We start from the raw sequence: 27,509 nt of genomic DNA, 5'->3' as shown, positions 1-27,509 counted from the left end.
CAAGTGGATGTCATATGGTTCTATTTTCGAAGAAAAATGAGATCACATGTGCACTGAAAATGTTTGGAATGATATGAGGCTAGATTAGGGTGACTGACTGAGAGGGATCCATTTTAAATTTTTTTTTTTTTTTTTTGCTTTTGAGTATTTTCTATTTTCTGCAATGACTATGCATTTCTTTTGTTAACCAGTTTTATTGCAATAAGGTATAATTTAAATTACATGAAATCTACCCCACAGTAAATGTACAATTCAATGATCTTAACACATTTACAGAGTTGTGCAACCATCGCTACAATCCAGTTTATAATGTTTTCATCAGCCAAAAAGTTATCTGATAGCTATCTGCAGTTAATTCCTGCTGCCACTACTAAATCTAGACAATTATCTGTTTTCTGCCTCTATAAATTTGCCTTTCTAGCCATTAACATAAATGGAATTAATATGTGCTCTCCTTTCTGTGTTTTTGAGATTCATCCATGATGAAGCATACATCAGTAGTTCATTCCTTCTTATTGATGAACAGCATTCCCTTGTATGAATATACCACATTTTGTTTATATACTCATCAGTTGACAGACGGGTGAACTATTTCCAGTTTGTGGCTATTGTGGATAATGCTCCTATGAACATTTATGTTTTTGACTTTGTATGGATGAATGCTTTCATTTCTTTGGGGTGGACCCCTATGACTGTATCTCATTTATAATACCTATAGTTTTTTTTTTTTTTAAAGTAAAGGATACAAGAAAATAATCTAGACTTTTTATTCTGATTACAATTTTTTTTTTCTATTCATTTTAAGCCAGTATGCCTGTTCTTTCTAGTTAAGGTTGATCTGTTTTCATTTTTAATGCATATAACAAAACGACTTAAGTAATTCTAACATTTCAATCCTCCATTGTTGATGATTTAGGATAATGTAAATATTTTCTACTTCAAACTTGTGAAAGCAGAAACAGTTGTATGAAAATGAATTAACTATTTAAAACTGTGTTTTTGAGTAAATTATTATTTTTACCCAATTCTTAGGATCAATTTGCTTTTTATTAAATTGTTTTACTCAAAATTTTTAGCTATAGTATCTGGAAGCACGGCAGGGGCTTTAGTCAGTTTAGTATTGCTATAACAAAAGCCTTGAGGCTGGGTAATTTACAAAGAGAAAAGGTTTATTTGGCTCATGATTCTGGTGGCTAGAAAGTTCAAGATTGAGCAGCTACATTTTTTGAGGGTTTCAAGCTGTTCCAATTTACATAGTGAAAGAGAAAACAAAGGGGAAAAACCAAGGAAGCCATACTCCTTTAAACAATATACTCTCTAGAGAACTAATGCATTCCCCTGAGAACAAGAATTCACTCACCTGGTGGGAGGGCATTAATCTATTCATGAGAGATCCACTCCTGTGACCCAAACACTTACTAGGCCCTACCTCCCAATTCTGCCACATTGGTGATCAAACTGCAACATAAGGTTTAGTGGGTACAAACCACATCCAAACCATAGCAAACCTCCAAACCAACAAAGTCTAGGTCCTCTGTGAATTTTGCTCTCCTCTGTTTACCTTATAATTGTTACAACCTCTCATGTTTTTTTATCTTTTGTTCCCTTCAACCCAAACACATCCTTACAAAAATGTAGAAAGCTCCTTGAAGGACTTCATCTTAAAATGTCTAGGTACCTAACTTATTGTGGGTGTTCAATAAACAATGAATTGAGTTGTGCAAAATTTCTAGCTTTTTTGTATGATGAAACTCTAGCTGAGTTTTTATTTCAATTTGGAATACAACGTATTTAGTATACCTACATATATCGTTCTTCTCACTAACTGCTTCCTGTGCTTCCCTCTGGCTATCCATAATAACAAGAAATATCCATAAAAACAAGAAATATAAACTTTTTAAAAGTCTGAGATGCAGGTGTCTCCTCTGAAGTTAGACTAGAGAAGTGGGATGGTTCCTTATTTTTAAGAGACAAATATGAAGATATGGTGCCTTAAATGGTACTATCTAGAAGCCACACAACCTAGCAACATCTTTTGAGGCTCAAAACTTATTTTCCTCTCATTATTTGATGGTACCTCCATATAGTGAAACTCAGGACTACTATGAATGAGAAAAACAGCTGATTTTGATGAAAATTACCATCACCACAATAATTAGTCAAAGAAAAAAGGTAAATTTTTATAAATAGGAACAAAGATATTTCTAGTTTTTAGTTTTTGACAACGTAATGAACAGGGTACAAAAAAGTTATAAAACTGAAGAATCCCTCTCCATTCCTATCACCCAGCTACCCAGTTTCTCTCCCCAGAAACAACCATCCATTTCTTGTGTTAGGAGGGTGATCTGGTGCAGGCTGTCAGAGCCTACATGGAGTAAAGAGAACACCCACATGAGAAAGGGAGCTGCAGTAGCAATGGGAAACCAGTCACATAAGGGGAATTAATCAAGTAACTAAATACATTAAGGATAATAGGAGTTAGATTTTTCCTAGTCAGTGAAGAAAGCTACAAACATGGAAAATAAGGAAACTAGAATGAAATGAAACTTACAGTATTGGACTAGAATTGGAAGTATCAGCACAAACTCACAGTTTCCAATACACATAGATAAAGATATAGAAATACAGATGTATAGAGAGGTGTATGTACATGTGTATGTGTAACTTCTAGTTCAGTGGTCCCCAACCTTTTTGGCACCAAGGACTGGTTTCATGGAAGACAAATTTTGCATGGACCCAGGTTGTGGGGGATGGTTTCAGGATAAAACTGTTCCACCTCAGATCATCAGGCATTCGGTTCTCATAAGGAGCATGCACCCAACATCCCTTGCACGCACAGTTTACAATAGGGTTCACGCTTCTATGAGAATCTAATGCCGCCACTGATCTGACAGGAAGAGCAGCTCAGGCGGTAATGCTGGCTTGCCCACTCTCGCCTGTTGCACAGCCTGGTTCCTAATAGGCTACAGACTGGTACTGGTTGGCAGCCTGGGGACTGGGGGCCCTGTGCTAGCTTGTCTACTCTGAGAGGGCCTGGGAGCAGTGAGAACCCAATAGTGGTAAGTAATGTAGTATCCGGATCTTGGTTTCTAAATCCCATACTCTACTAAAAGAAAGCAGAGATCTCTGGAGAAATGGCTGATTGGAGGCTTGGGACAGGGAAAGTGTGAACTAAGCCTGGAACATCTTAAGCCAGAAAGAAAAGAAAGTTTCAAGAATGATGGGGGCATGTAAAAAGCCAACCTGCAGGCGCTACCACTAGCTACATCAGGGCCAGTATGAACATGTAAATAATGATAGCAGATTATAATCCAATAAATAGCAGACAAGCAACAATGAACATTCTATAAAATAATCGGCCTGTGATCTTCAAAAGTGTCAAGGTCATGAATGTCAAGGAAAAATCAAGTAAGTATTCCAGATTGAAAGTGACTAAGGACTCATATCAATTAAATGCAATCTGTGATCCTGAATTGGATCCTTTTTCTACAAAGAACACTATTACAATAATGAGTAAAATATAAAGGGGATCCAAGGACTAGATGGTAGTAATCAATCAATGTTAGTTTGCTGTTTTTGATGACTATATTATAGCTATATAGCATGATGCCCCTTTCCATAGGAAATACAGATTGTAGTATCTGTGGTGACAGAACATCATGTCAGCAACTCCCTCTCAAACTGGTCAGAAAAAATAGTTCTCCTGCACAGAGGAAGGGAGGGAGGAAATCATTTCATTAGAATACAACCTCTCCTTCTAACCTTCTCCCTTTTGTACCCTAGTGCCTTACATGCATTAGGTGCTCAACAAATGCTTGTTGATTGGTTGAATGACAAAAAGAGAAATCACTGTGGCTGCCATGTGAAATCACCTAAGATGACAGCACAGAACTGGGAAGAAAAGATGGCGTGAAACAACACTTTAAAGGATTGTGAAAGAAAGAGCTAGAGAAGGTAACTTAGAAGATGCAGCCAAAAGAGATAAGAAGAAATTTAAAGTGTTATGTTTAAAAAAAAGAGAATATTTCAAGAAGGAAGTTGTAACTGGACTTAAATGCTGCTGTAAAGCCAAATAAACAGAAAGTATCCATTAGACTTACAGATATTGAGACATGAGTGCTATATATGTAGTAGAAGCTAGATAGGTGGGTTAAGAAGTGACAGAAGGTAACTGAGACACTGAATGTAGATTTCAACTATCCAGAAGGTTCACTTTAAGGGAGGGAACAAACAGCATGATAGATGATATAGAATAAAGGGGTTCAGAGAGATTTGTTTTAAAATGGGAGACTTTTGGACATACTTAAATGCTGGTAGGGCATATAGCCACTGAGATGAAGTTGATGACACAGGACAGAGGAGATAATTAAGAATATAGATTTTCTGAATTCTATGCTGGAGTCTGTTACACAGATTCAAATATTTCAGAAATTTTTATTTTAGAAAAGTCAGTAACTTTGAAAGTAACATTGTTATTCATTACAATTATAGAATGCTATAAAGTAAAAAATGTTATAAAATTCTCTAGCCCCATATGATGCCCAAAGAAGTTAGGTGACTGACTTATCTGCTCAAGGTCATGTGCCTATTCTGTGATAAAGCTATGAACCAAATTCTTCTGACTTTAAATTGCATGTTCTTTCCATGATTCAAGGGTGACACTTATATACTGATCTGGGCAGCAGTTTTTAAACTGCATTCTGCAGAAGTGTATATGGGGTCACAAGGGTGGTGAAGGTAGGGAGAGGAAGGAGATGCGGACTGGAGAGAGAGGCTGCATTCTAGAACTCTGGAATCTCAATTTCTATTTTACAAAAACTGCCCTTTAATCTGTTTAATAAACTGGGGTCCTAAATGAGACTTTATTAAAACAAAGAAAAAGATTCAGCTGCTGGGAAAAAAATGCAAACTATGATCAAAGAAATGTGAAAATATATATTCTTTAAAATATACTTACCGGGTAATAGCACTGAATAGTCCACGGATACGTGCTTTATGTCGAGCTACAAAAGCTTCTGTAAAAATTACTCCTCTATTATCAAGATCAATATGTCCACTGATAATTCTACCAAGTCGCTGAGTTAGTGCCTGTGGGTAAAGATGTAAATTTTTATTAATTTAAAAGAAAATAATTACACATATGCATTTGCATAGTTATACTCAAGTCATGCTGCATGCTGAGGTATCAATCATGTGACCGAGAAATTTCAACAAGCATAAATTATAAGATATATCAACTAAAGTAAAGATTCAGTATCTAGAAAAGTTCACTATCTCATAGCAGAGCCAAGAAATGAGTCAAATTGCTTGCTTACATGTTAAAAGGTTGAGCTGTCGTATTAGCTCTTGTTAATGAGGGCTATTTCTAATATAAAATAAAAATGACTATCAATATGATGATGATTTGATATGATGGTTTCTAGATATGGGCAGCCTCCAATATACAGAGAGCCAAGACATACAAATGGGTCTTGGAGAAGACCCTTTCTGGAGCTTCTAATACTAACAGAAGTATAAGTGTTATTCCAGATTCTGCAGCATAGGGAAATGTAAGACCTCAAAAGTTATTCTCTCTAATGCAAATTTATGCCTGTCCAGAAGATCTATGGCAGATGATCTGATTTCTTGGTAACCTTCTTTCAAGTTCAGCAGAATTTTCTCCACAGCTATACTACGACTGGCATCAGGTACATCAGAAATAAGTTTGGACATATTTCACATTCTAAGTTAAATCTACTCAAGTCAGCTCAGTTCAAATTTTTATGATATAGAAAAATGTTTTTCAAACAACTTAATGAGCTTTTAGAATACTGCTATATTCAGAATGGAACTGAAAAATATTAAAAACTAGATACGTTACTAAAATGTATTCAGAAACAGTTTTATAAGAAATCATTTGGATTTGAGCTGGATACTTTAAAGAAGTATTTTAAAAATACATTTTTTGTCCTGTGATTAACGTATGTTTGCTCATGTAAAATAGAACTTCAGCTCCTGAAATACACTATAAAACAGATCTATACTATAAATGGTATTTTAAATGGAGTTAGGGAAGCTCATTTTCTTAATATGAGCAAGTAAATCTGCTTGTATTATAAATTAATCTCATGCAATTATGGCTTGGCAAATTTTGCAAGTTAGAATTTCTCAAAGTGATAGATACCTAAAGAGAGATTTGGATTTTCCCTTGTTTCAGTAAATATAAAACAGGACTAGCATTATTTAGTTTCTCCATTGTGTTAGATATTTCACTAGATTTCAATGAAGCCTATAAAAAAGACAGTATTTCCTGTTTTACAGATACGTAATGTGAAGCATAAAAGAGATGAAATGATTTTCCTAATGTCAAATAAGAAGTGGTACAGACAGTATTCAAATCAAGGTCTTTTAAAAATCTCAAAAGCTTATGTCCTTTCCGCTCTACCAAATGAATTTCTATGATTCTAAAAAAACAAACAAAAAAAAACAGAAAAAAAGTAAACAAGAAAATAGCCTATGTTTTCAGGCAGCATTGTTATTACACATAAGATATTTGAGTACTGACACAAATACCTAAAGTTAAGAGAATGTCAGATTCCTTGGTTCTTCTTCCCATCATTCTGACAGTTTAGAAGAGGATAAATGGTGAAATCAAAAGATGTTGGCACTACTGACATTTGGAACAAAAAAACTCTTTGTTGGGGGGATGTCCTGTACATTGTAGGATGTTTAGCAGCATCCCTGACCTTTACTCACAAGATGCCAGTAGTACCCCCTATAAATTATTATCTCTATCAATTATTTCTTGAAATTTAACTGGGCAATCAGAAATTTAATTGTCTGGTTACAGTTTCTATATAGCTGGTATCAAAAGCATTAAATAAATCCATGCACTTATTATACAATTGCTAATTGCATCAAAGCAGCCCTAGAGCTTAGTCTATAAATTAGTTTTAGGATGTCTCTCAGTTCAGGAAGATTACAATCATTTTTAAAGTGTCTCCTCAGAACCATTAATGTACAAGAAGCACCCCACAAATATACTGCTACAACATATATCAAGTCAGACACCTGCAATAAATCAACTGATGGTAAGGAAGTCTCGTTTTTTTTCCCCTTCCATTCAAAGTCTTTGTTTAAAATCCTTTGGTAAAAAGACATATTGTATTATTAGGAAAAAAAATACATACCTGTGTCAGAAAGTTTCCAGGAAGATCATAGGTTTTACACAGTTCTGATATGGTGACCTGACCACTTTCTTGCAATTTATCATTTACCTCTTCTGCCAACCGATCCAAGTAATTCCTAATAGTGAAAAAAAGAAAAGAATAGAAAAAAGAATTAGGAATTTTTTTCTGTTGACTCGTTTTATGTTTAATTTCCGTTGAAATGAAGTATGCCCCAAAAGTAATGAAATGTGTGTGTACATGAACACCACTCATCACTCATATTTTAAAAAATATTTTTTTCTCATTAGTGTAGCTAAATGTAAGGTTAATCAAACAATAAATTTTTTTTCTTTTTTTTTTGGCATCAAGGTCTCACTCTGTCACCCAGGTTGGAGTGCTATGGCATGATTATGGCTTACAGCGGCCTTGACCTCCTGGGCTCAAGCAATCTTCCTACCTCGGCCTCCTGAGTAGCTGGGACTATAGGTGCGAGTCATCACATCTGGCTAATTTTTTAATTAGTAAACTTAATTAGTGAAATGGGGTTTTGCCATGTTGCCAGGTTGGCATGCTGGGATTTTTTTAAGTGGAGATTTGTATTCGATTTCCATTAACATTTTTGGAACAAATTTGCTTTCAGAGTTAAGATTACATGGGAAAGAATGTAAAAGTTATGTTTTACATTTTCTTCTTAAGAAAAACATAGAAGTCTATATTATTTCTAAGTATTCCATACAATAACACTAATTTTTTTTTTTTTTTTTTTAATTTGAGACAGGATCTTTGCTGTTACGTAGGCTGGTCTCAAATTCCTGGTCAAGTAATCCTCCAGCCTCCGCCTTCTGAGTAGCTGGGATTACAGGTACATGCCACCACATGTGGCTTAAGCACTTACTCTTAAAGTGAAATAAACCTTACCATGAAAATTAGCACTGTAAGAGTTCTAAATGAAATGTCTAACTGGCCATAATTGGCCTAAATTTAAACACTATTTAAAAAAAAAGAAAGAAAATCAACGAAGTGCTCCTAAATTTGTACTTTATTATACTTACTCATCTATCAGTTGTCCCAACACTAACTGAACATGTTTTTCTGATTTAATAATGTCACCAATTCTATTTTCAATATGAATCAGGTCCACATTAATTACCTGGAAAATAAACACAAATTCTATTAGTGATAAGTTTGCATTGTTTCTTAAGTTTGACAATATACACTTAGAACTATATTTTTAAAGAAATTGCTGGCCAGGCATGGTGACTCATGCCTAGATCCCAGCACTTTGGGAGGATGAGGCGGGAGGATCCCTTCAGTTCAAGAGTTTGAGACCAGCCTGGGCAACACAGGGAGACCCCCATCTCAAAAAAAAAAAAAAAAAAAAAAGAAAGAAAAAGAAAGAAATTGCTTATTCTTAAATTTTGAATCAATCTGAAATAATACAAAAAGCATTGGCCAAATAAAAAATTAGAGGTGCATTGCTTATTTATTTTTAGTTCTAAAGAATTACACTGTCACTTGCTAGTAAGTTTATATAAAGCAGTAAATTACATATTTATATAACAGACAGCATTTTACAGAAAATTTTCTGGCTTCTTGTTTATAGTGTACCTTGGTAATGACATATATATTTGTATTTTTTGAAAGTAGCTTCTGCTTTTAAAAATATTTCTCTATTAGTTTCATATACTAAAAACATATAAACCTGAAACTGGTGATTTTTCTCCCAAAATTACATAAACTTACATAAGATGATAACTATGACTTCATTTGGTAAAAAATTAATAATAAGAAAGCCAACTGGGGAAGAGTTGGCCAACTCTTTAATAAGGCCAACTTATTAAATAATTTCAATAAATCAAAATTTATTAAATCATTTCAATGTATCAGAACTTATTAAATCAATTCAGTGTATCAGTGAGACTTACATAACTATTTCTTTACAAACACTATACAAAATATGATACCAGCATTAGTGAATACTTGAACAAATTCACAGTATCAAAAAATTGAGAAATTAAAGCAAAAATTTTATAAATTTAAAACTTACCTGTTGTAGATCAACAATGTTTACTCGACCTTTGAAGAAAAGACATCCATTTATTTTAAATGACATATGAGTACACACCAACCCAAAGCTATAAATTCTAACATTTAAGTTTTTGTCAAAGTCCTTCTGCATAGAACAGAAAGCCAGAATAATTAATGTCTTCAAACACACACCATTAGCTGATGGCTGAGTAAGTCTTCATGGCTGAAGCCACAAGCAATAATTTACTTTCCAAAATTTTTTTTTTTTTTAAAATAACATCAGGCCAATTATGAGCACCAACTGGCACACAAATTGGCTATATCTATGGATATATTCATTTCTCTTCACAACTCAGAATTTATCTACTGTGATCAAAGAGATATTGACAGCTAAATTAAGATGAACGTTTTTCAATTATTTGATACTAAACGTTAGGTTTCTACATATCAGCATAAGAATATCTGTTAAGAATTTCAAATTATAACTCATATTTTAAAGGGACTGTGAAAGAAAATTGATAAAAAAAAAAAAAAACAAAAAACAAAGACCAATGTTACCCTCTGATAATATGAAGAGATGCTTTCATAGTTAATTCTATTTTAATCAAATAGTATTCAAATATGCCTGGTACTCTGTTCAAATTTTAAGAAGACAAAGGAAACTAACTTTGTGTGTGCTTTTAATAGTATTTCATACAATATGATTGGTGTAGTACCACACTGGATTGAGTTATCTAATTTGTAAGTATAAGTAAGCCTTAAAAAGAAATACAGCCTTGATTTTCAAAAACCTATAATCCTGTAAGATACTGTCCCCCTTCACAATTACCACCTAATAACAGGCAGCTGAATACCCTTCCCTGAGTCATGCAATAAATTAAGGAATTGTAAAAAGAAACAATTCACATATAGTACACATAACTCAAAATGATAAACTATTTTGTTAAGTGATAACATTTGAGTTCATTTAAATTATATGACCATGTTTACATGAACCCCCAAAATATTAAGCCTGATTATCAACAATTGAAAAGGATATCTTATAATCTATAATTTAGTATGCAATGACATGTTTACAGGTTTTTGTTTTGCCCCTTCCAAAAATTCAAGAAAAAAAAACCACTAAAGAATTACCTACCACCTCGGAGATGTAGCTCATCTCTCATTTCCTTACTAATTTGGGCTGGAGTAATATATTCCTTTCCATCGAGTGTATGAACTACTTCTAGCTGTTTCTGAGCAATCAACTTATTAACAATCTCAATGCAGTTTCGCTCGGACAACCTGAGGGAAAGAAAAACAGTTAAGTTTCAAAAGTCCACTTGATACACTGGTGCTCAAAACTAACACAGGCTTTTAAAAAGTTTGTGTAGTCACTAATTTCTACATCACAAAATCTATGTTTTTCACTAACTGATTCAATGTTAAAAAAAAAACTTTCAGAGTAAGTAGGTTTACATATGCTTAAATCATTTATTTAATTGGTACACATCCTCCTATCACAAATTTCAAGTCTGTTGTCTCTTACAGGCCTGCTTCCAATCTTCAAATCTGAATAGAAAATTGAAGACATTTGCTGAGGTAGGAAAAAAGAAAAAAGAAAAAACAAACAAAAAGAATGCCCTACTTTAATTTCCAGTTTAATCAGAATTTTCTTTTAAATTAAGTGCATAATTGCCTCACTTACACACATGGTCTACAAGCAGGCAGGGGATGTGGCCTAATGAAATCATAACTGCTACTGGTAAGTTACCCATGCAGTTACGAGTTTGCTATCAGTGGTAGAAAATACAGCATAAGGCGATTGCTGTCTTCCGGCTCAAAATAAAACATCGCAGGTAGGAAGTGGTCAAAGAATAGAAAGGCTTCTATTAGCGTTATTTTAAAAAAGCAGAGTTAGGCTGCTCTGGACACATCCTCCAAAGGTTAGTGGGCTGGTAGAAAATGTCAGTGACCTGAATGACAGATGGGGTCATGGGTCTAGCCCTAGGTCTGTTACGAGAGATAAAAAGGCAAAAAGTTTTAAGGGTCAACATACTATTTGCCAACTACTGTACTGGGGTCGGGGGGCGGGGCGGGGAGGGGAGGAATTAGCCTCTTCTTTGGAGCTCATTCTAGATCAGGAAGTGTGTAACAGCCAAGATGTCACAGTGATTTGATGGCTGGTGGGTGAGGGAGGGTCAGAGGAACTCTCAATAAAGGCAGCTCGAAATCACCTGCCCCGTCCATGGTGGGGCGGGGCGCGCCAGCGTCTCGCTGAGGCTGGGGGGCTCCAGGGCGTCCTAGGCTGCGGACTTGCCCGCCGAGCGTTGGACTTAGAACTGCGATCCAGGCTCGGGGCGGAGGGAGGAGGAGGGAATGGTGACAAGCAGTGAGAAGATCCGGGATGCAGGGCCGCGGGTCTAAAGTCCCAGATACAGGCGTGTCAGCCCACGGCCTAATTTGGGCTCCACAAAAGAGAGGGAGGGTCAGGCACCTCTGCGTGGCCTCGGCGAACTGCGCCCGCTGGAAGTCGGCCGCCAACCGCCTAATCTCTTCCCAGGCGTCCGCCATCACGGCCTGACTCGCAGTAGACGCGGAGGAACTGCAGACACGTCAGCCGACAGGCGGTGGGAGGAAAAGAAAGGCGGAACGGGCCGCGCAGAGGGACAAGAGGCTCCGCCCCAGACGCAGACACACCAAACGTTTGCGCCGCCCGAGGTGCGGAGGCGCGCCGAAGTGCCTTGGTGCTGTCGCGGCGCTGGGGATTCTTCCCGGCTGGTGGGGCCGCCGCGGTTAGGTGGGTGGTGCGCAGCTCGGTGGGTGGCTGAGGGGGTCGTGGGCAGGATGCAGGGCTCAGTAAAGTTCAGTGTCAGAAGTTTGTTTTCACTACCCCTAATATTTCCGTAGAGTAATAGTTGTAGTAACTACTATGTTTTTTTTCTTCTGTCCGCCATTTGTTTTGGGGGAGGGTGCGGAGGGATAAGCCTGGGCAAAGACTGGCACCTCTCTTCTCTAGCTGTTAACTCTTAAGAATTCCTTTTTGTATAGGCTTTCGTGTTAATTTTTACATGCACCCAGACGTGTGCCTTTTGGGAGATACATGGGAGACACTACAGAAAGTAATTACTTTTTTTTTTTTTGCAGAGTGAATAAATTCGCATGTCATAAAGGCTGTATAATTGCTTTCCTGTGGAGTTCTAGAGTCTTTCCTAGTTCTTATTTTGATGATTAGCTTCATCAAACAATGAGGAATATAAACATAAGCGCGCATGGCTATCAAGGAAACAGGGGAAGCAAAGAGAACATGTATCCTGCTTCCTTGTTGAGTAGATATTTACTCAGGTGTACCTTTCTCTTTTATATCTGTGAATGGAAAATCTTGGGACTCCAAAATCACTAAGCTAAAGGGAAAAGTCAAACTGGGAACTGCTTAGGGCAAATGGGCCTCCCATTCTATTCAAAGTCACCCTTCTGCTCACTAAGATAAATGCAAGTCTTATTTCCTCCTTTGGAAAGGCTCATCAGAGAATGCAACTGTCTCTTACCTACCTATGACATGGAACCCTCCTCCCCACTTGGAGTCCTCCTGCCTTTCCAGCTCAAACCAATGTTTATCTTACATGTATTGATTGCTGTCCCATGTCTCCCTAAAATGTAAATAAACTTTCTGAGTTGATTGGGACCTGGCTCAGATATTTGGAGTTCATATGTCTTACTCTTTACTATTTAAAAAATATTGTTCCAGTTAGAAAGAATAATTTCAACTATTTGATAGCACAACAGCGTGACTGTAGTTGTCAGAGGCGTTTGAACAAGAGCAACTGCATCTTGAGGGGCTGGGTAAAATAAGACTGAAACCTACTGGGCTGCATTCCCAGGAGGTTAGGCATTCTTAGTCACAGGGTGAGATAGGAGGTCCGCAGGGAGAAAATACAGGTCATAAAGACCTTGCTGATAAAACAGGTATCCACCTTTTTATTTATTTATTTATTTATTTTTTGGTGTATCCACCAAAAACCAAGATGGTGAAGAGAGTGACCTCTGGTCATCTTCACTGCTCATTATATGCTAATTATAACTCATTAGCATCTTAAAAGACACTCCCACCAGTGTCATGACAGTGCACAGATGCCATGGCAACATATGGAAGTTACCTTATATGGGTCTAAAAAGGGGAGGAACCCTCAGCGCTGGGAATTGCCCACACCTTTCCTTGGAAAACTTGTGAATAATCTACACCTTGTTTAGCATGTAATCAAGAAATAACTGTAGGTATCTTTAGGCCAGCAGCTCAGGCCGTTGCTCTGCCTATGGAATAGCCATTCTTTCATTTCTTTGCGTAATAAACTTGCTTCACTTTATGGATTTGCTTTCAATTTTTTGTTGTGCAAAATCCAAAAACCTTCTCTTGGAGTCTGGATCGGGACACCTTTCCGGAAGCCTAGTCAGTAATAATTCAATTGTACATTTTAAAAAACAAAGTACAAATGGATTGTAACACGAAGGAAATGCTTGAGGTAAGGGATGTTACATTTACCTTGATGTGATAATTACATGCTGTATGCCTGTATCAAAATATTTCATGTACTCCGTAAATATATACACCTACTATGTAGCCACAAAAATTAAAAACTAAAATAAAAATAAAAATATTCCTTTTAATCATATATTGATAGAGTTGGTAAAGTAGAGTGGGCAACTCAAATCCAATGCCATAAACGTATTTGTCTATTAAATTCCCCAGCTTTATTTAAAAGACAGGTCACTCAGTCATAAAACATTTCACTAAGTACTGCTAGAAAATGACAATGGCTACCTGATTATGGACCAAGAGGGAAAACACCAGAAGTCAAAGAGGTAGTTTGGAAGATGGTGGGTAGTGTGGTTCCAGAGAGAATCAAACTTCAAAACAAGCAGAAACGTTCATTCCTAAAACACATTTATTAATTCTCTATCAGATGCCATGGAGCACAATGCGGATAAGGAAGAGATGGTCTGGCCGTAACCATTTAGAAATCTAATGAAGCAGATTAAAAAGATAAGTACTTAGAATAAAAGTGTAAAAATTCTAACAGTAGGGGAAGTTTAGGGCAGTATGTGACCACTTGGCAGCCAAACTTCTGGCTTCCAATATAAGACTCTCACAATCAGACGAGCCTACTTTCTGGCAACATCTCTGCTGCTGCACAACACATGGAGAAGAGTCTTCTGTATCCTAGCCTCACGAAGCCCTTTCAGGACCCCCTGTCTTTACTAGAATGCCTGTCCACTTCCTCATGCCCCCCAACCCTCGTCCCTGCATATTATTTTGTAACATATTTCTTCATGGTGTCCCAGCTTAAAAGTCTTCAATGAAACCTTGAAACCTTATTCTATATGTTGTGTTTCCACAATTCTTTATTTAGATGACTTTAATAGCAAGAATTGTAGTTTATATTGTAGTTTATTAACTTATTTACTGCATCTCTCAATATTCTGAGCTCCTAAAGGAACTCTTGAAAGTTCTTCAGCACTTAGCATGACAACTAGTACATAGTACCTGTTGTATTCTGTGAATGTCCTTTATATGAGTAAGTCAGTGTAAATGCTTTGGTGCAGCAGTATACTTTGGCACAATAGTACTATGTTAATGCTACTAACATGTACATTTATTCGTAAGAAAGGAAACCATAAGAATAATTGATGGTTATATTTTCTAGAGACTAGGCTTGTTTCATCCCATGTGTACTCAATAGATGTATCAAGCTATTTAAATGTAAATTAATTAATATTAAATAAAATTGATAATGTGGTCCTTCAGTTGCACTAGGCACATTTCAGATTCTCAGTAGTCATGTGTGCCTCACAGCTATCATATGGGATAGTTTAGAAAAACATCTTCATCTTCACTGAAAGTTTTATTGTACCGCTCTGGTCTAGACCATTGATGGGATGCACAATTTGTTCAGACTCTGAGATCATATAACTTAAATATCTCCACCTGGCAACCATATACTCTAACTACACTTTCAGTTATTTTGAATGGGTAATAAGCATTTGAGTGGAGGATATTTCAGTGTTGGCTAATATCTGATATTAAGTAGAGCTTTAATAAATACAGTGCATGCCTAGAATAATGGTAAGAATCCCAAGTGGCTATTTAATAACAGATGAGAGATTCCTTTGAAGAGCAAGCTTTGTGTAGACTTGGGAAATAGAACTTCCATTCTCTACAAAATATTCTAATAGTTGTGGTTGTGTCTACAAACTTAAGTTGACTTTTGATATGTAGATGATGGGGGAGGATTGATGGTATCTTCAGCTGCGCTCTGTACATGCTTTGTGACACTATCCTTAGACTCACTTTAAAATGTGAAGGGCAATAAAGTATTGCCTCATGTATAATTTGAATTGATGGCCACCCTGATAGCTTATCAAGTGTGATCTGGTAAAGTTCCTCCACGATAAACTTAAAAAAATAAAATTTGAAGCATTTTCTCCTTGTCTGTCAGGAAAATACAACTATAAACTTTGAAATACTTTCCCCAGGTCAACTAGGAAAATAAAACTAAGTAACTACAATTGGGTATTGTCAAACAAATCAGTATTCACTGTTTGTCACATAGGGAAATTACGAAGACATAGTGTTAATTGTATCACTGACATTATCCTATTGTAATAAAGATTTAAAAATTATTCTAATCCCATAATCAAAAATGGTAGTGAAAATCTAAACATAGCGAGTATTAGTGCCTTAGGAAAACACTATGATTCATGAGTGGAAGGAGAGGAAAAAGGCCACTGAAAAAGAGGAAAGTAATTAGAGAAGCAAAAAATTATAGAGGAAGGATAGTTAACAATAACTACAGAGTCAAGGAAAAGGAAAATAATTCGGGACCACTGGCTATTACAGCAAAAAGGTTATGCCTTTTACTTTATTTATTTATTTATTTTTAAAAATAGAGATGAGATCTTGCTCTGTTGCCCAGGTGGGTTTCAAACTCCTGGCCTCAAGTGATCCTCCCACCTTGGCCTCTTTAAGTTCTGGGATTACAGGTGTGAGCCATCGTGCCCAGCCAGGGTGTGACTTTTGACAGGGGATTGTTTCTTTTTTTCCTGCCATGGTTGCAATAGAAGTCAGATTGTAGGATCATAAAGAAGCCGTATTAGTGTGGAGACAAAAGTGACTCCACCTGAAATGCTAATCTGCTATAATGATTTTTGAGTATCCTCAGTCCCATGAATGCCTCCTGATTCCTACTTTATTTACTGTCCCTGGAGAAAAAACATGTCAATCTTGATGTTATCCCACATTTTACAGGCTGTGACAAATATATATCTTTGTTGCCTGTTCTGGAGGATTGCCTTTAATTGTCTTGCATAGAGAGCACTTATACCCTTTCACTGTAGTATATAAGCTCTGGGTTGGGAGGTAACAGGTTTAAAGATCTATCTGTCTTGCCGCTGCCCAAGACCACACTTCCATCTGTAAGTTACCTCCGTTACTGACAAACTGGATTTTTCCACCTCATTCTTTGATTTCTCAGCTCCTCTGGCATTTGGGGGGAACTTTGCATATATGGGTGGCCCTTTCACAGAACAGTCAGGGTTCTCCAGAGTAACAGAGAGATTACAGTAATTGGCTCAGGTGATTATGGAGGCTGAGAAGTCCCAGGATCTGACAGCTGGAGAACCATAGAAGCTGGTGGTGTAATTCAGTCTGAGTTTGAAGGCCTGTGAACCAGGAGTGCTGATGTCTGAGAGGAGGAGAAGATGGCTGTTCCAGCTCAAGCAGAAAGCAAATTCACTGTTCTCTGCCTCTTTATTCCATTCAGGCCCTCAATGGATGGTACGATGCCCATCGAAATGTGTGAGAGCATCTTTTTTACTCAGTCTACCAATTCAGATACTAGTCTCTTCTGTAAACACCTTCACAGACATAGCCAGAAATAATGTCTTACCAGGTATCTCGGCATCCGTTAGCCCAGTCAAACTGACACATAAAATTAACTATCACAGAAGGACTACCTCATTAGCAACTAAGAACAATGGGGGCTTAGAACAAAGACAGACCTCATCAGGTATTAAATTGGAAGAAGATACATTAATGAAAAGAAATGTTATGATACTGTTGAAGATGGAGGCAACAAGACCCTCCAAGGCCATAGAAAAATAGAATACTAAACCCAGAAAGGCTCTTCAAGTTATCTATGCTAGTGTTCTACCTAACACAGGAATAATTTCTTTGCAAAGCCCCTGGCAGATTATTTAGTTTTGCTTGGATCCTTAGGGTGATGAAGTGTTCCGTTTTTAGCAAGGTAAATGAATCTGTTTTTGGACAGATGTAACTCTTAGAAATTTCTTCCTTGTACTGCTAAAGCAAGATCTGTTTCCCATATGGTTTCCTTAAGTGATAAACAGACTGACTGTAATATATCTTTCCTATGACAGCCCTCCAAATATCTGAAGCATGTCCCTCCTATCTGTTTTCTTTTTTTAAGTTAAGCATCCCAGATTCTTCAATTGTATGCCCTGACAAGATTATCAGACCTCTTAATATTCTGGCTGCCCAATCAGAATAAAGTTGTTGAACTCTAGTTTGCCAGTGTCAATTTTAAAAAGTAATGTCCAGAAGGAATTTTGTATTTTACATGTAGTCTGACTGGAACACATAAGAGACAGTGAGATTAATTTTGTTAGATATTTTACCCTTGTTCATTGGACTCTTGGCCTAAATTGAACCAGTAATGAACTGCACCTGTCTGGTATTTATCTAAATTACCATCAAACCAGGTTTAGTCTATTCTGTAGCTGAAAAAATTAATTTTATTTGATAAATTTTACCTTGTTAGTTTTGACCTATTCATTCATTTATTCATTCATTGTTTCAACCAATACTTTTTGAGGTCAGCAGTGGGGCCGTCTTTGTTATGCCCTGAGATTACTGCAAAGTACAAGTTATTCCAATTAGTTGAACAACTTGAGATCATTTCAAAATGTAAATCTAATATTCAACATTGTTATTTCTGCATCACCTATCATCTATAAATTTCATAAATATGATTATATCTTTACTCAATTAATAACAAGATTGATTAATAAAAAATCAAGGACATATTGTGATAAGGTGGTGATTTTGAATCATTAGGATTCTAGATTTAAAAGTTTTTGGATATAAAGAACATTTAACAGTGTGATGTATTTATTTTATAGAAGAGAGTTAATATATAACTTAGAGTTTGATTGTCTTAAATACCATATTTCTCTTTATGTCCCAGGGGAAGATCACAGAATGCTGCCTTGCTTGTGGAATTATAGAATTCAAATCTATCAGTTTTACAGGGAGTAATTTTTCAAGACTTAAAGGAACTCATACTGATTCCTAATAATCATCATTTTCTTAACCTAAATCCCACAAAGCCATCCATTTAATCATTTGTTTTAGAATGTTTCCTGCTTTCCTATATATTTCTTTTTCTTCTCACTTTAAAACAAGGTTTAAACATCCCTTTTGATATTTTTAGTTTTTGTCGGGGTGTAGGGAGCAAGGTTCTGCTCACTGTGACCTTTGCCCTGCAGCAATAAAGCAATAACTAGCATCATTTCTGCTTTGTATTGTTTTATCACTTATACATCATGTTTGTAGTCTGACAAATGAAGTCAAATGCATATAAATGCTTTGCAAACTATAAAGTTCTCCATTTATATATATTTCTGCCCCATTTATTTCTCATTAATGTTACTTGTGATTATATTATCATAATTCCACTGTAGAGCCATGTTTTTGTGAACATTGTGCTGCAAATATATTTATTTATTTTAAAGCGCTAAGTATATTCTTTTGTTCCCAAGAAAGCAAATTCTATATGAGTCCTTTCTGGCTCTGTTTTTTTTTTTTTTTTTTTTTTTTTTTCCAATCTCTTCACAATATTGTATTTAGAGCCAGATTTATCAGCCCCAGGCATCTCTTGCTTTCTTGTGTCTACTTCTTCACAGTGTAGCTCTCAGGCAAAATGACAAAAAGGCAAATTCACAAAGGAAAAAGTGAGTGTTCTTGTCAGTGCTTGGGTTCCATTCTCAGAGGAGCTGAAAATTCTTCTATTTCATCAACAGAATGTGATTTAAAGGGATATATTGCCAGCTTGTATCACTGCTAAACAGTGGTGTGTCACTGTAGAGCAAATAGTCACAAGAACACATTCTAAAGAAATATATAGTTATATCTATGCTTCCTGTCAAGCAAGGAAAAACCCAGACTGGCTCAAATCTCCAGAAGTGACTTGTATCCTTCTTCTTTATCTCTTACTCCAAAAGCGACTTGTATCCCTCTTCTTTATCTCTTGCACCTTTTCTTTTCTTCATCTTCTTTCTTCTTTCTCCATGTCCTCCTCCTGCTTTCACAATTTCCTCCTCCTTCTTATTCTCCTTCTCTTTCACCTCCCCATCTTCTTCTGTATGCATTAATAATTATGCCAGTAAGATGATATGTTGTAAAGAAATGGAATACTTTCGGCAGATGCCACACTATAGCCACAGCAGTGACATCTGGAATTTGTGAAGAGCCACAGTTGGCATCCCTAAAATTAACCTGCCTGGATTCCATTCTGAGAAGATTGTGTCTGCAGGAAAGCCTGGTCAAGTTCCTAATAGAGGCAAAATCAAGGGTAGTTGGCATCTATCCTAGTTAATGTGAAAGTTAGAATTGTTTTCAGATACTTAGATACATAGATATACAGGCTATGTTATTACAAACTTTCAAGGCAATTCTTATATTCTTATGTATTTATTTGCTTTTTGAATCATAAAACTTATGCTTATATTTTAAGCAGATAGAGTTTGTTTATGAAGAAGCGATTATTGCTGATACCCGTTATTATACATCAGAGTAGTTATATTTCTATGTAATTTTTGCATGGAGTAGGCATTTATGGTCTTGCTCTACATCTGTTTGACCATTGCAATTCCAATTGATTTCACAGGGTCAGCAAATACACAGCACATAAGCTAACACTCTTCCTTCTTGTAACCAGGGTAGACCTCTAATCAATTATGGCATTTGTCTTGCTAAGCCAGGAAACAGCTTCAGAATCCTTCTCAAACAATGTTTCAGACAGCTGTTATTAATATGTCAGAGTTGGCACTTGAGAAATACAGTTGCCATTCCAGAGTAAGGCCACCCTCCCTCCGAAAATAGCCTAATAAAAAGACTTCTGGGCAGTGGCATCAGAAATATAAGGGTCACTGATGGAATATGTCAGGAATGTAAGACAGAGAGAGATCCTAATTTCTCAGGAGCCAATAACTGAGAGTGGATAATTCTGGTTTGGACTTAAGTAGATGTAGGATGGAAGTAAAAAAGAAAACATACTTTGGGACTGGGTCCTTAGATCTATAAATTGTTTATTTGGGTAGCCATTACTCAGATTCCTCTCATTTTATAAAGTGTTTTTTTAAAGTTTCACAGTGGTACCTAATTGACATCATGGGTCTTTCCTATGATTAGTGAACCAATGGAATAATGAAAAGGAAACTATTTCTTTTTGTACAACATAGAGGCATGAGCTCCTTCTTTTAACCCATTGTTTCTCACACTTTGATTTTGAGAAACTTGTGGTCTTAAACCTTCTGAAGACCCCCAAAGGGCTTTTGTTTATATGGCTATATCTATCAATATTGATCATATGTAAATTAAAATGGAAAAAATGTTAGAATAGTTATTGAAAATGAAAATAGTAAATGCCTATTCACCTAAATAATATTTAATCTCACAGATCCCTTGAAAGATTTTGGGGACACCAGAGTTTCCTGATTGGCACTTTGAAAATTGCTGCTTTAACCCATTCTGTGATGACTGCTGACTTGATTTAAGATGAATGCAGAAAGTCTCTTGCTAGGGCTCTCCCTAGCATTGCCTCATTCACAAAATTTCAAACACTATATATATCAATTCAGATAATTCATTTAGTTAAATGTTTATTAAATATATTTTCAGAATTTTTATTGAAATAGAACTAATTATTCTATCAAGGACACATAAAATAATTAGGTATAGAAAAAATGAGAAAGAAAAGAAAATCAAGGTTAGGAAAAAGTAACAATGCAGATATTCAGGCCATATAATCCTGTAAAGTTTGCTAATGTGTTTACTGAGAACCTGTTCTAGACATAGGAAATGCATGGATGACTACAGTTACTCCAGTTGTTATCTCATTGAGGTTACATTATATTGTAGTTGTAAAATATGCACCCCCACTCATGGCTTTAGGCACAACAAATGACCAAAAACAAAAACTAACCAAACAAATATATGAGTTAAAAGATCCTTGACCAAAATGTTAAATGGAGTACTCTGAAGAAGCAAAGAGTTTTGGAGATATGCAAAATAATTTTCTTATAGTACATTTCCTGATTGACTTTATAAAGCTGTTTCTTATAGTCTTCATTAATGAAAGTTAAAGAGGCATGAGGACAAAGTGCTGCTGAGAATAGTATATCAATTAATTTTTGTGAAAACAAAAGTATAATCCATTTGTTGCCAATATTATCAGACTGTGATTCTAAAGTGAAACTACCTTTCTTTTTTACATCCATATTTTCATAGTATAAGCCCCTCCTGGTCCATTAAAAATGTAGTACTGCCAACCCAAAGTTAGTCCCAGGGCTTCACCTTATAGCAACAGAGTTGAGAAATGTCAGGGAGCACAGACCATTTGATGAGTAGTAAATGCCTGATATAGCTGGTAGTTTGAAGTAGTAGCTCTTTAGATGATTTTTTTTTCCAGAATGGGGAAGAGTGCTATGTGTTATAGATGGAATTCTGTCTTTCCAAATGTATATGCTGAAGTCCTAACTCCCTGTACCTCAGAATGTGACTATATTTGTAGATAGGGTTTTTAAACAGTAAGTAGGTTAAAATGAAGTCATTAGGGTACTCTAATCAAATATGCCTGTTGTACTTATAAAGAGATATGCTTAGGACACAGATACCTACAGAAGGAAAACAACGTGAAAACACAGGGAGAAGAAAGCTATCTATAAGCCAAGGAGTGAGTAAGACCTCAGAAGAAAGCAAAGCCTGCCAACACCTGGATCTTGGATTCTAGCCTCTGGAATCATAAGAAAATAGATTTCTGTTATTTAAGCTACTCAGTCTGTGGTACTTGGTTACAGTAGCCCTAGCAAACTCATGTGATTCTGTGATGAGGGGAAAGAACTGTTGAAGAGTGAGCAATCAAAGATACAAGGAAAAGGGAAAGGGAGGCAGAAGAGAGGTAGGGATCAGAGCAAGAAAATATCAGAGGGGGCAGAAAAGTATGGGGTAAAGTCATAGATAGATGGTATGTATATTAGTCCATTCTTGCATTGATATAAGGAACTACTTGAGACTTGAGTAATTTATAAAGAAAAGAGATTTAATTGGCTCAAAGTTCTGCAGGCTGTACAGGAAGCATGGCTTGGGAGGCCTCAGGAAACTTACAACATGGCAGAAAGTGAAGAGGAAGGAGGCATGTCTCACATGGCTGAAGCAGGGGGAAGAAAGAGGGAAGGGGGAGGTGCTACAGACTTTTAAACAACCATATCTCTTGAGAACTAACTTACTACCACAAGAATATAAAGGGGGAAATTCTTCTTCCATGATCCAATCACCTCCCACCAGGCCCTGCCTCCAATACTGGGGATTACAATTCAACATGAGATTTGGGTGGGGACACAAATCCAAACCATATTATTCCACCCCTGACCCCTCCCAAATCCCGTGTTCTTCTCACATTGCAAAATACAATCCTCCCTTCTCAACAGTCCCCCAAGTCTTAATTCATTCCAGCATTAACTCAAAAGTCCACCATCCAAAGTCTCATCTGAGACAAGGCATTCCCTTCTGTCTATGATCCTGTAAAACTGAAAGTGAGTTATTTACTTCCAGGATACAACATGAGTGCAGGCATTGGGTATATACACCCATTCCAAGAGTGATAAACCAGCCCAAAACAAAGGCACTGCAGGCCCCATGCAAGTCCAATACCCAGAAGGGTAGTCATTAAATCTTAAAGCTCCAAAATAATCTCCTTTGGCTCCATGTCTCACACCCAGGCCACATTGATGCAAGGGGTGGTCTCCCAAGGTCTTGGACATCTCTGACTCTATCTCTTTGCGGAGTACAGTCCCCTCAGCTGCTTTTACAGGCTGGTGTTGAGTGCCTGTGGTTTTTCCAGGCACATAGTACAAGCTGTTGGTGTATATACCATTCTGGGGTCTGGACGGCACGGCAGTGGCCCTCTTCTCACAGCTCCACTAGGCAGTGCCCAGTGGGGACTCTTGTGTGGGGCATCCAACTCTACAATTCTCCTCTACACTGCTATAGTAGAGATTCTCCTGAGGGTTCCACCCCTGCAGCAGACTTCTGCCTGGATATCCAGGTGTTTTCATACATCCTATGAAATCTAGGCAGAGGCTCCAAAGCCTCAACTCTTGCCCTCTGTGCACCCACAGGCTTAGCACCACATGGAAGCCACCAAGGCTTGCAGCTTGCCCCCTCTGAAGCAGTGGCCTTATCTATATCTGGGGCCCTTTTAGCCATGATTGGAGCTGGAGTGACTGGAACACAGGGAGCAGTGTCCCAAGGCTGTTCAGGGTATCAAGGCCCTGGGTCTGGTACACAAAACCATTATTTATTCCTAGGCCTCTGGGCCTGTGATGGGAGGGGCTGCCATGAAGTTCTCTGAAATGCCTTTCAGGCATTTTCCCCATTGTCTTGGCTACTAACATTAAGCTCCTCTTTACTTTTGCAAATTTCTGCAGCCAGCTTGAATTACTCCCCTGAAAATGGGTTTTTGTTTTCTATCACTTGGCCACATTACAAATTTTTAAAATGTTTATGCTCTGTTTCCCTTTTAAGTATATGTTCCAACTTCAGACCATCTCTTTGCTCATGAATATGAGCATATGCGTTAGAAGCAGCCAGGATACTTCTTGAACACTTTACTGCTTAGAAATTCTTCTACCAGATACTCTAAATCATCTCTCTCAAGTTCAAAGTTCCACAGATCCCTACAGTGGGGGCACAATGCCACCAGTCTTTGCTACAGCATAGCAAGAGTAACCTTTACTCCAGTTCCCAATAAGTTTCTTATCTCCATCTGAGACCACCTCAGCCTGGACTTCACTGTCACAACAATTTAACAAGTCTCTAGGAAGTTCCAAACTTTTCCTCACATTCCTGTCTTCTTCTGAGCTCTTCAAACTGTTATAACATCTGCCCATTACCCAGTTCCAAAATTGCTTCCACATTTTCAGGTATCTTTATAGCAATGCCCCACCTCTCTGGTACCAATATTCTGTATTAGTCCATTCTTGCATTGCTATAAAGAACTGCCTGAGACTGAGTAATTTATAAAGAAAAGAGATTTAATTGGCTCAGAGTTCTGTAGGCTGTAGAGGAAGCATGGCTTGGGAGGCCTCAGGAAACTTACAAGCATGGCAGAAGGTGAAGAGGAAGGAGGCATGTCTTACATGGCTGAAGCAAGGGGAAGAGAGAGGGAAGTGTGAAGTGCTACAGACTTTTAAACAATCAGATCTTATGAGAACTCACTCACTATCCTGAGAATAGCAAGGGGAAAATCTAGCCCCATGATCCAATCACCTCCCACCAGGCCCCACCTCCAACACTGGGGATTGCAATTCCACATGAGATTTGGGTGGGGATATGAATCCAAACCATATCAGTGTGGTGGGCTAAAAAATAGCAGCAGGCTGGGCATGGTGGCTCACGCCTGTAATTGCAGTACTTTCAGTGGCCAGGGTGGGTGGATTGCTTGAGCTCAGGATTTTGAGACTAGCCTCAGCAACATGGCAAATCCTGTCTCTACAAAAAATACAAATATTAGCTGAGTGTGGGGTTGTATGCCTGTAGCCCCAGCTACTTGGGAGGCTGAGGTGGGAGGATGGCTTGAGCCCAGGTAGCAGAGGTTGCAGTGAGCCAAGATTGTCCCACTGCACTCCAGCCTGGATGACAGAGCCAGATCCTGTCTCAATAAATAAATAAATAAATAAATAAATAAATAAATAAAGCAAAAGCACCAAAAGACATCCATGTCAAATTCCCGAAACTTGTGATTTTTACCTTATATGATAAAGGATGGGATAAAGTCAAGGCTCTGAGAGGAAATGTTTATCCTGGATTATCTGAGTCAGTCCTAAACACAATCATGTGTATCTTTATAAGAAAGGAGGGACAGTTGTAAGACAGACACACAGAGGACAGACACACAGAAGAGGAGAAGGTGATATGATGTTGCCTCAAGCCAGAGAACACTTGGCACCCCCGAAAGCTGAAAGAGGCAAGGAGAGAAGAAATTTCTGTTGTTTTAAGCCACCAAGTTTGTGGTCATTTGTTACAGCAGACACAGAGAACTAATACAGATGGACTGAGCTTGGATATCAGAAAATAAATTTCTTCCTTTCAGATATGGGGTAGAAAAGTAAGGATGTTTACACACTGATTATCTTGGTGGAGGTGGTAGTGGTGATATTGTAGGTAAAGTAATTACAGACTATTCATTTTGTACATAATAATGCATCAAGAACTTTTCTGATTTTGTATTTGTTAGAAAACTCAGAGTTTAGACCAAACCCCGAATATAATAGAAAACATTGAGTTTTTTAAAAAAACTTTTGACCATTTATACCAACCAACTGTAAAGCTTCTTTTACATCTTTAAGCATTTAGCTGTAAATAATGAATCAGGGAACAAAGGGCCAATAATGACATAATGAACTCCTCAAGGTACGCATAATGTTTCATAAGTTAAGTTAGAAATTTCCAATTGCTTTTTCTGAAATGGAAACAACTTTATAACAAGACTGCTTCTTTGAAATATTGTAAGAGTATAATGTTCTAGATTGTGATATACTGCAACATATTAAACCCTAATGGATTTTCCTCATAAAAATCTGTAATACTGCTATGATTGAATACTTCTTCAGAACTTGGTAAACATGTTGCTTTTTAAAAATCTTGTATTTGTCATAGTACTTATTCTGGCAGGTGGGGGGACATTTGGGTGATGCTTGTTGTTAACAGAAGGATAAATTAGTTTTGCAGCATGAATTGGCATTCCATAAAATTCATTCACAAAATAATTGCTTGCTGGGGATTTTCATCATTATAACTGAGAAAGAGGAGGCACATCTGTGCTGTTTTGCAATATGAGACAATCATCTTTCAAACAAATGATACATGCAACAATAGATAGGAATATGGTGGGAAAAAGATTCAGTGGTTCTATTTGAACCCATGATTCCAATACTAGAGGCAGGATTGAGATTCAAGTCTGTAACTGTACTAGGAAAAGTCATAATAAGGGTATAGGGGTTGACACATTTAACTTCTGTCTATAACAGCTTTCTTTGGATAATTTGGTAGAAAAAACCAACATGAAATAAAAACATCTTTAGAAGTCTTAGATGTATTACTGATTATTTGTGGGATTGATTTCAGAAATCTGATACTTTAACATCTTAAACAAAAAAGGAAAGCCAGGTACAGTGGCTCAGACCTGTAATCCCAGCACTTTGAGAGAGCAAGGAGTGCAGATTGCTTAAGGCCAGGAGTTCAAGACAAGCCTGGGCAACATAGTGAGACCTCCATCTTTACAAAAAACAAAACAAAACAAAACAAAAAACCAAAAACCTAGCTGGATATGGATATGGTAACATGTGCCTGTAGTCGTAGCTACAGGAGACTGAGGTGGGAGGATTGCTGGAGCCCAAGGGTTCAAGGCTATAGTAAGCCATGATCAGCCCACTGCACTTCAGCCTGGGTGACAGAGTGAGATCTTGTCTTTAAAGAGAGAGAGAGAGAGGGAGAGAGAGAGACAGACAAAATGAGAGAGAGAGGGAAATACTCTCAACAGGCAGCATGAAATCATGTTCTAAATCCATACTTTTTTTTTCCTGAAGATATTTGTTCAATAACATATGAGCCAAATAATGGAAACTGACATCGTGTGTGTGTGTGTGTGTGTGTGTGTGTGTGTGTGTGTGTGTGTTGGGTAGGGGCTAGGTATGCAGGAGAACCAACCACCAGGGGAATCTCCTAGCACTTCCTGAATCCCAAAGGTTCTTTTCCTCTAGTATCTGACATCTTTCACTTCCTTTCCCTTCTCTTTGCAACCACCAGCAACTTGACTTACATGTTACTTGGGTTTAGATACAATGTCATTAGTTTTTTTGTTTGTTTTGTTTTTACATGGCGTTCTCTCTCGTTGCCCAGGCTGGGGTGCAATGGCGAGATCTCAGCTCACTGCAACCTCCACCTCCCAGATTCAAGTGATTCTCCTGCCTCTGCCTCCTGAGTAGCTGGGATTACAGGCA

General features: G+C 37.3%; 1 protein-coding gene across 2 annotated transcripts in view; it reads right to left on the bottom strand.

The window, feature by feature from the left end:
• The window catches only part of UFL1 (UFM1 specific ligase 1), a 33,011-nt gene extending 21,211 nt beyond the window's left edge, over positions 1-11,800 (bottom strand). Inside the window, exons 1-6 of one of the 2 annotated variants that reach the window (XM_050789619.1) lie at positions 11,653-11,800; positions 10,315-10,460; positions 9,196-9,224; positions 8,201-8,298; positions 7,170-7,284; positions 4,958-5,088 (exon numbers count right to left, since the gene is read on the bottom strand). In XM_050789619.1, coding sequence (XP_050645576.1) covers positions 4,958-5,088; positions 7,170-7,284; positions 8,201-8,298; positions 9,196-9,224; positions 10,315-10,460; positions 11,653-11,729 — 596 coding nt within the window. In that variant the 5' untranslated portion in view covers positions 11,730-11,800. Of the gene's footprint in view, positions 1-4,957; positions 5,089-7,169; positions 7,285-8,200; positions 8,299-9,195; positions 9,225-10,314; positions 10,461-10,863; positions 11,091-11,652 lie in introns of those variants that run through there. The other variant, XM_050789620.1, reaches the window with a different exon arrangement.
• Between the last annotated feature and the right edge of the window lie 15,709 nt (positions 11,801-27,509).

Source organism: Macaca thibetana, chromosome 4 (genome assembly GCF_024542745.1).
Source record: "Macaca thibetana thibetana isolate TM-01 chromosome 4, ASM2454274v1, whole genome shotgun sequence".
Taxonomy (NCBI): domain Eukaryota; kingdom Metazoa; phylum Chordata; class Mammalia; order Primates; family Cercopithecidae; genus Macaca; species Macaca thibetana.
The sequence above is the reverse complement of the archived record's forward strand: the minus strand, read 5'-3'. Positions and strand labels throughout refer to the sequence as shown.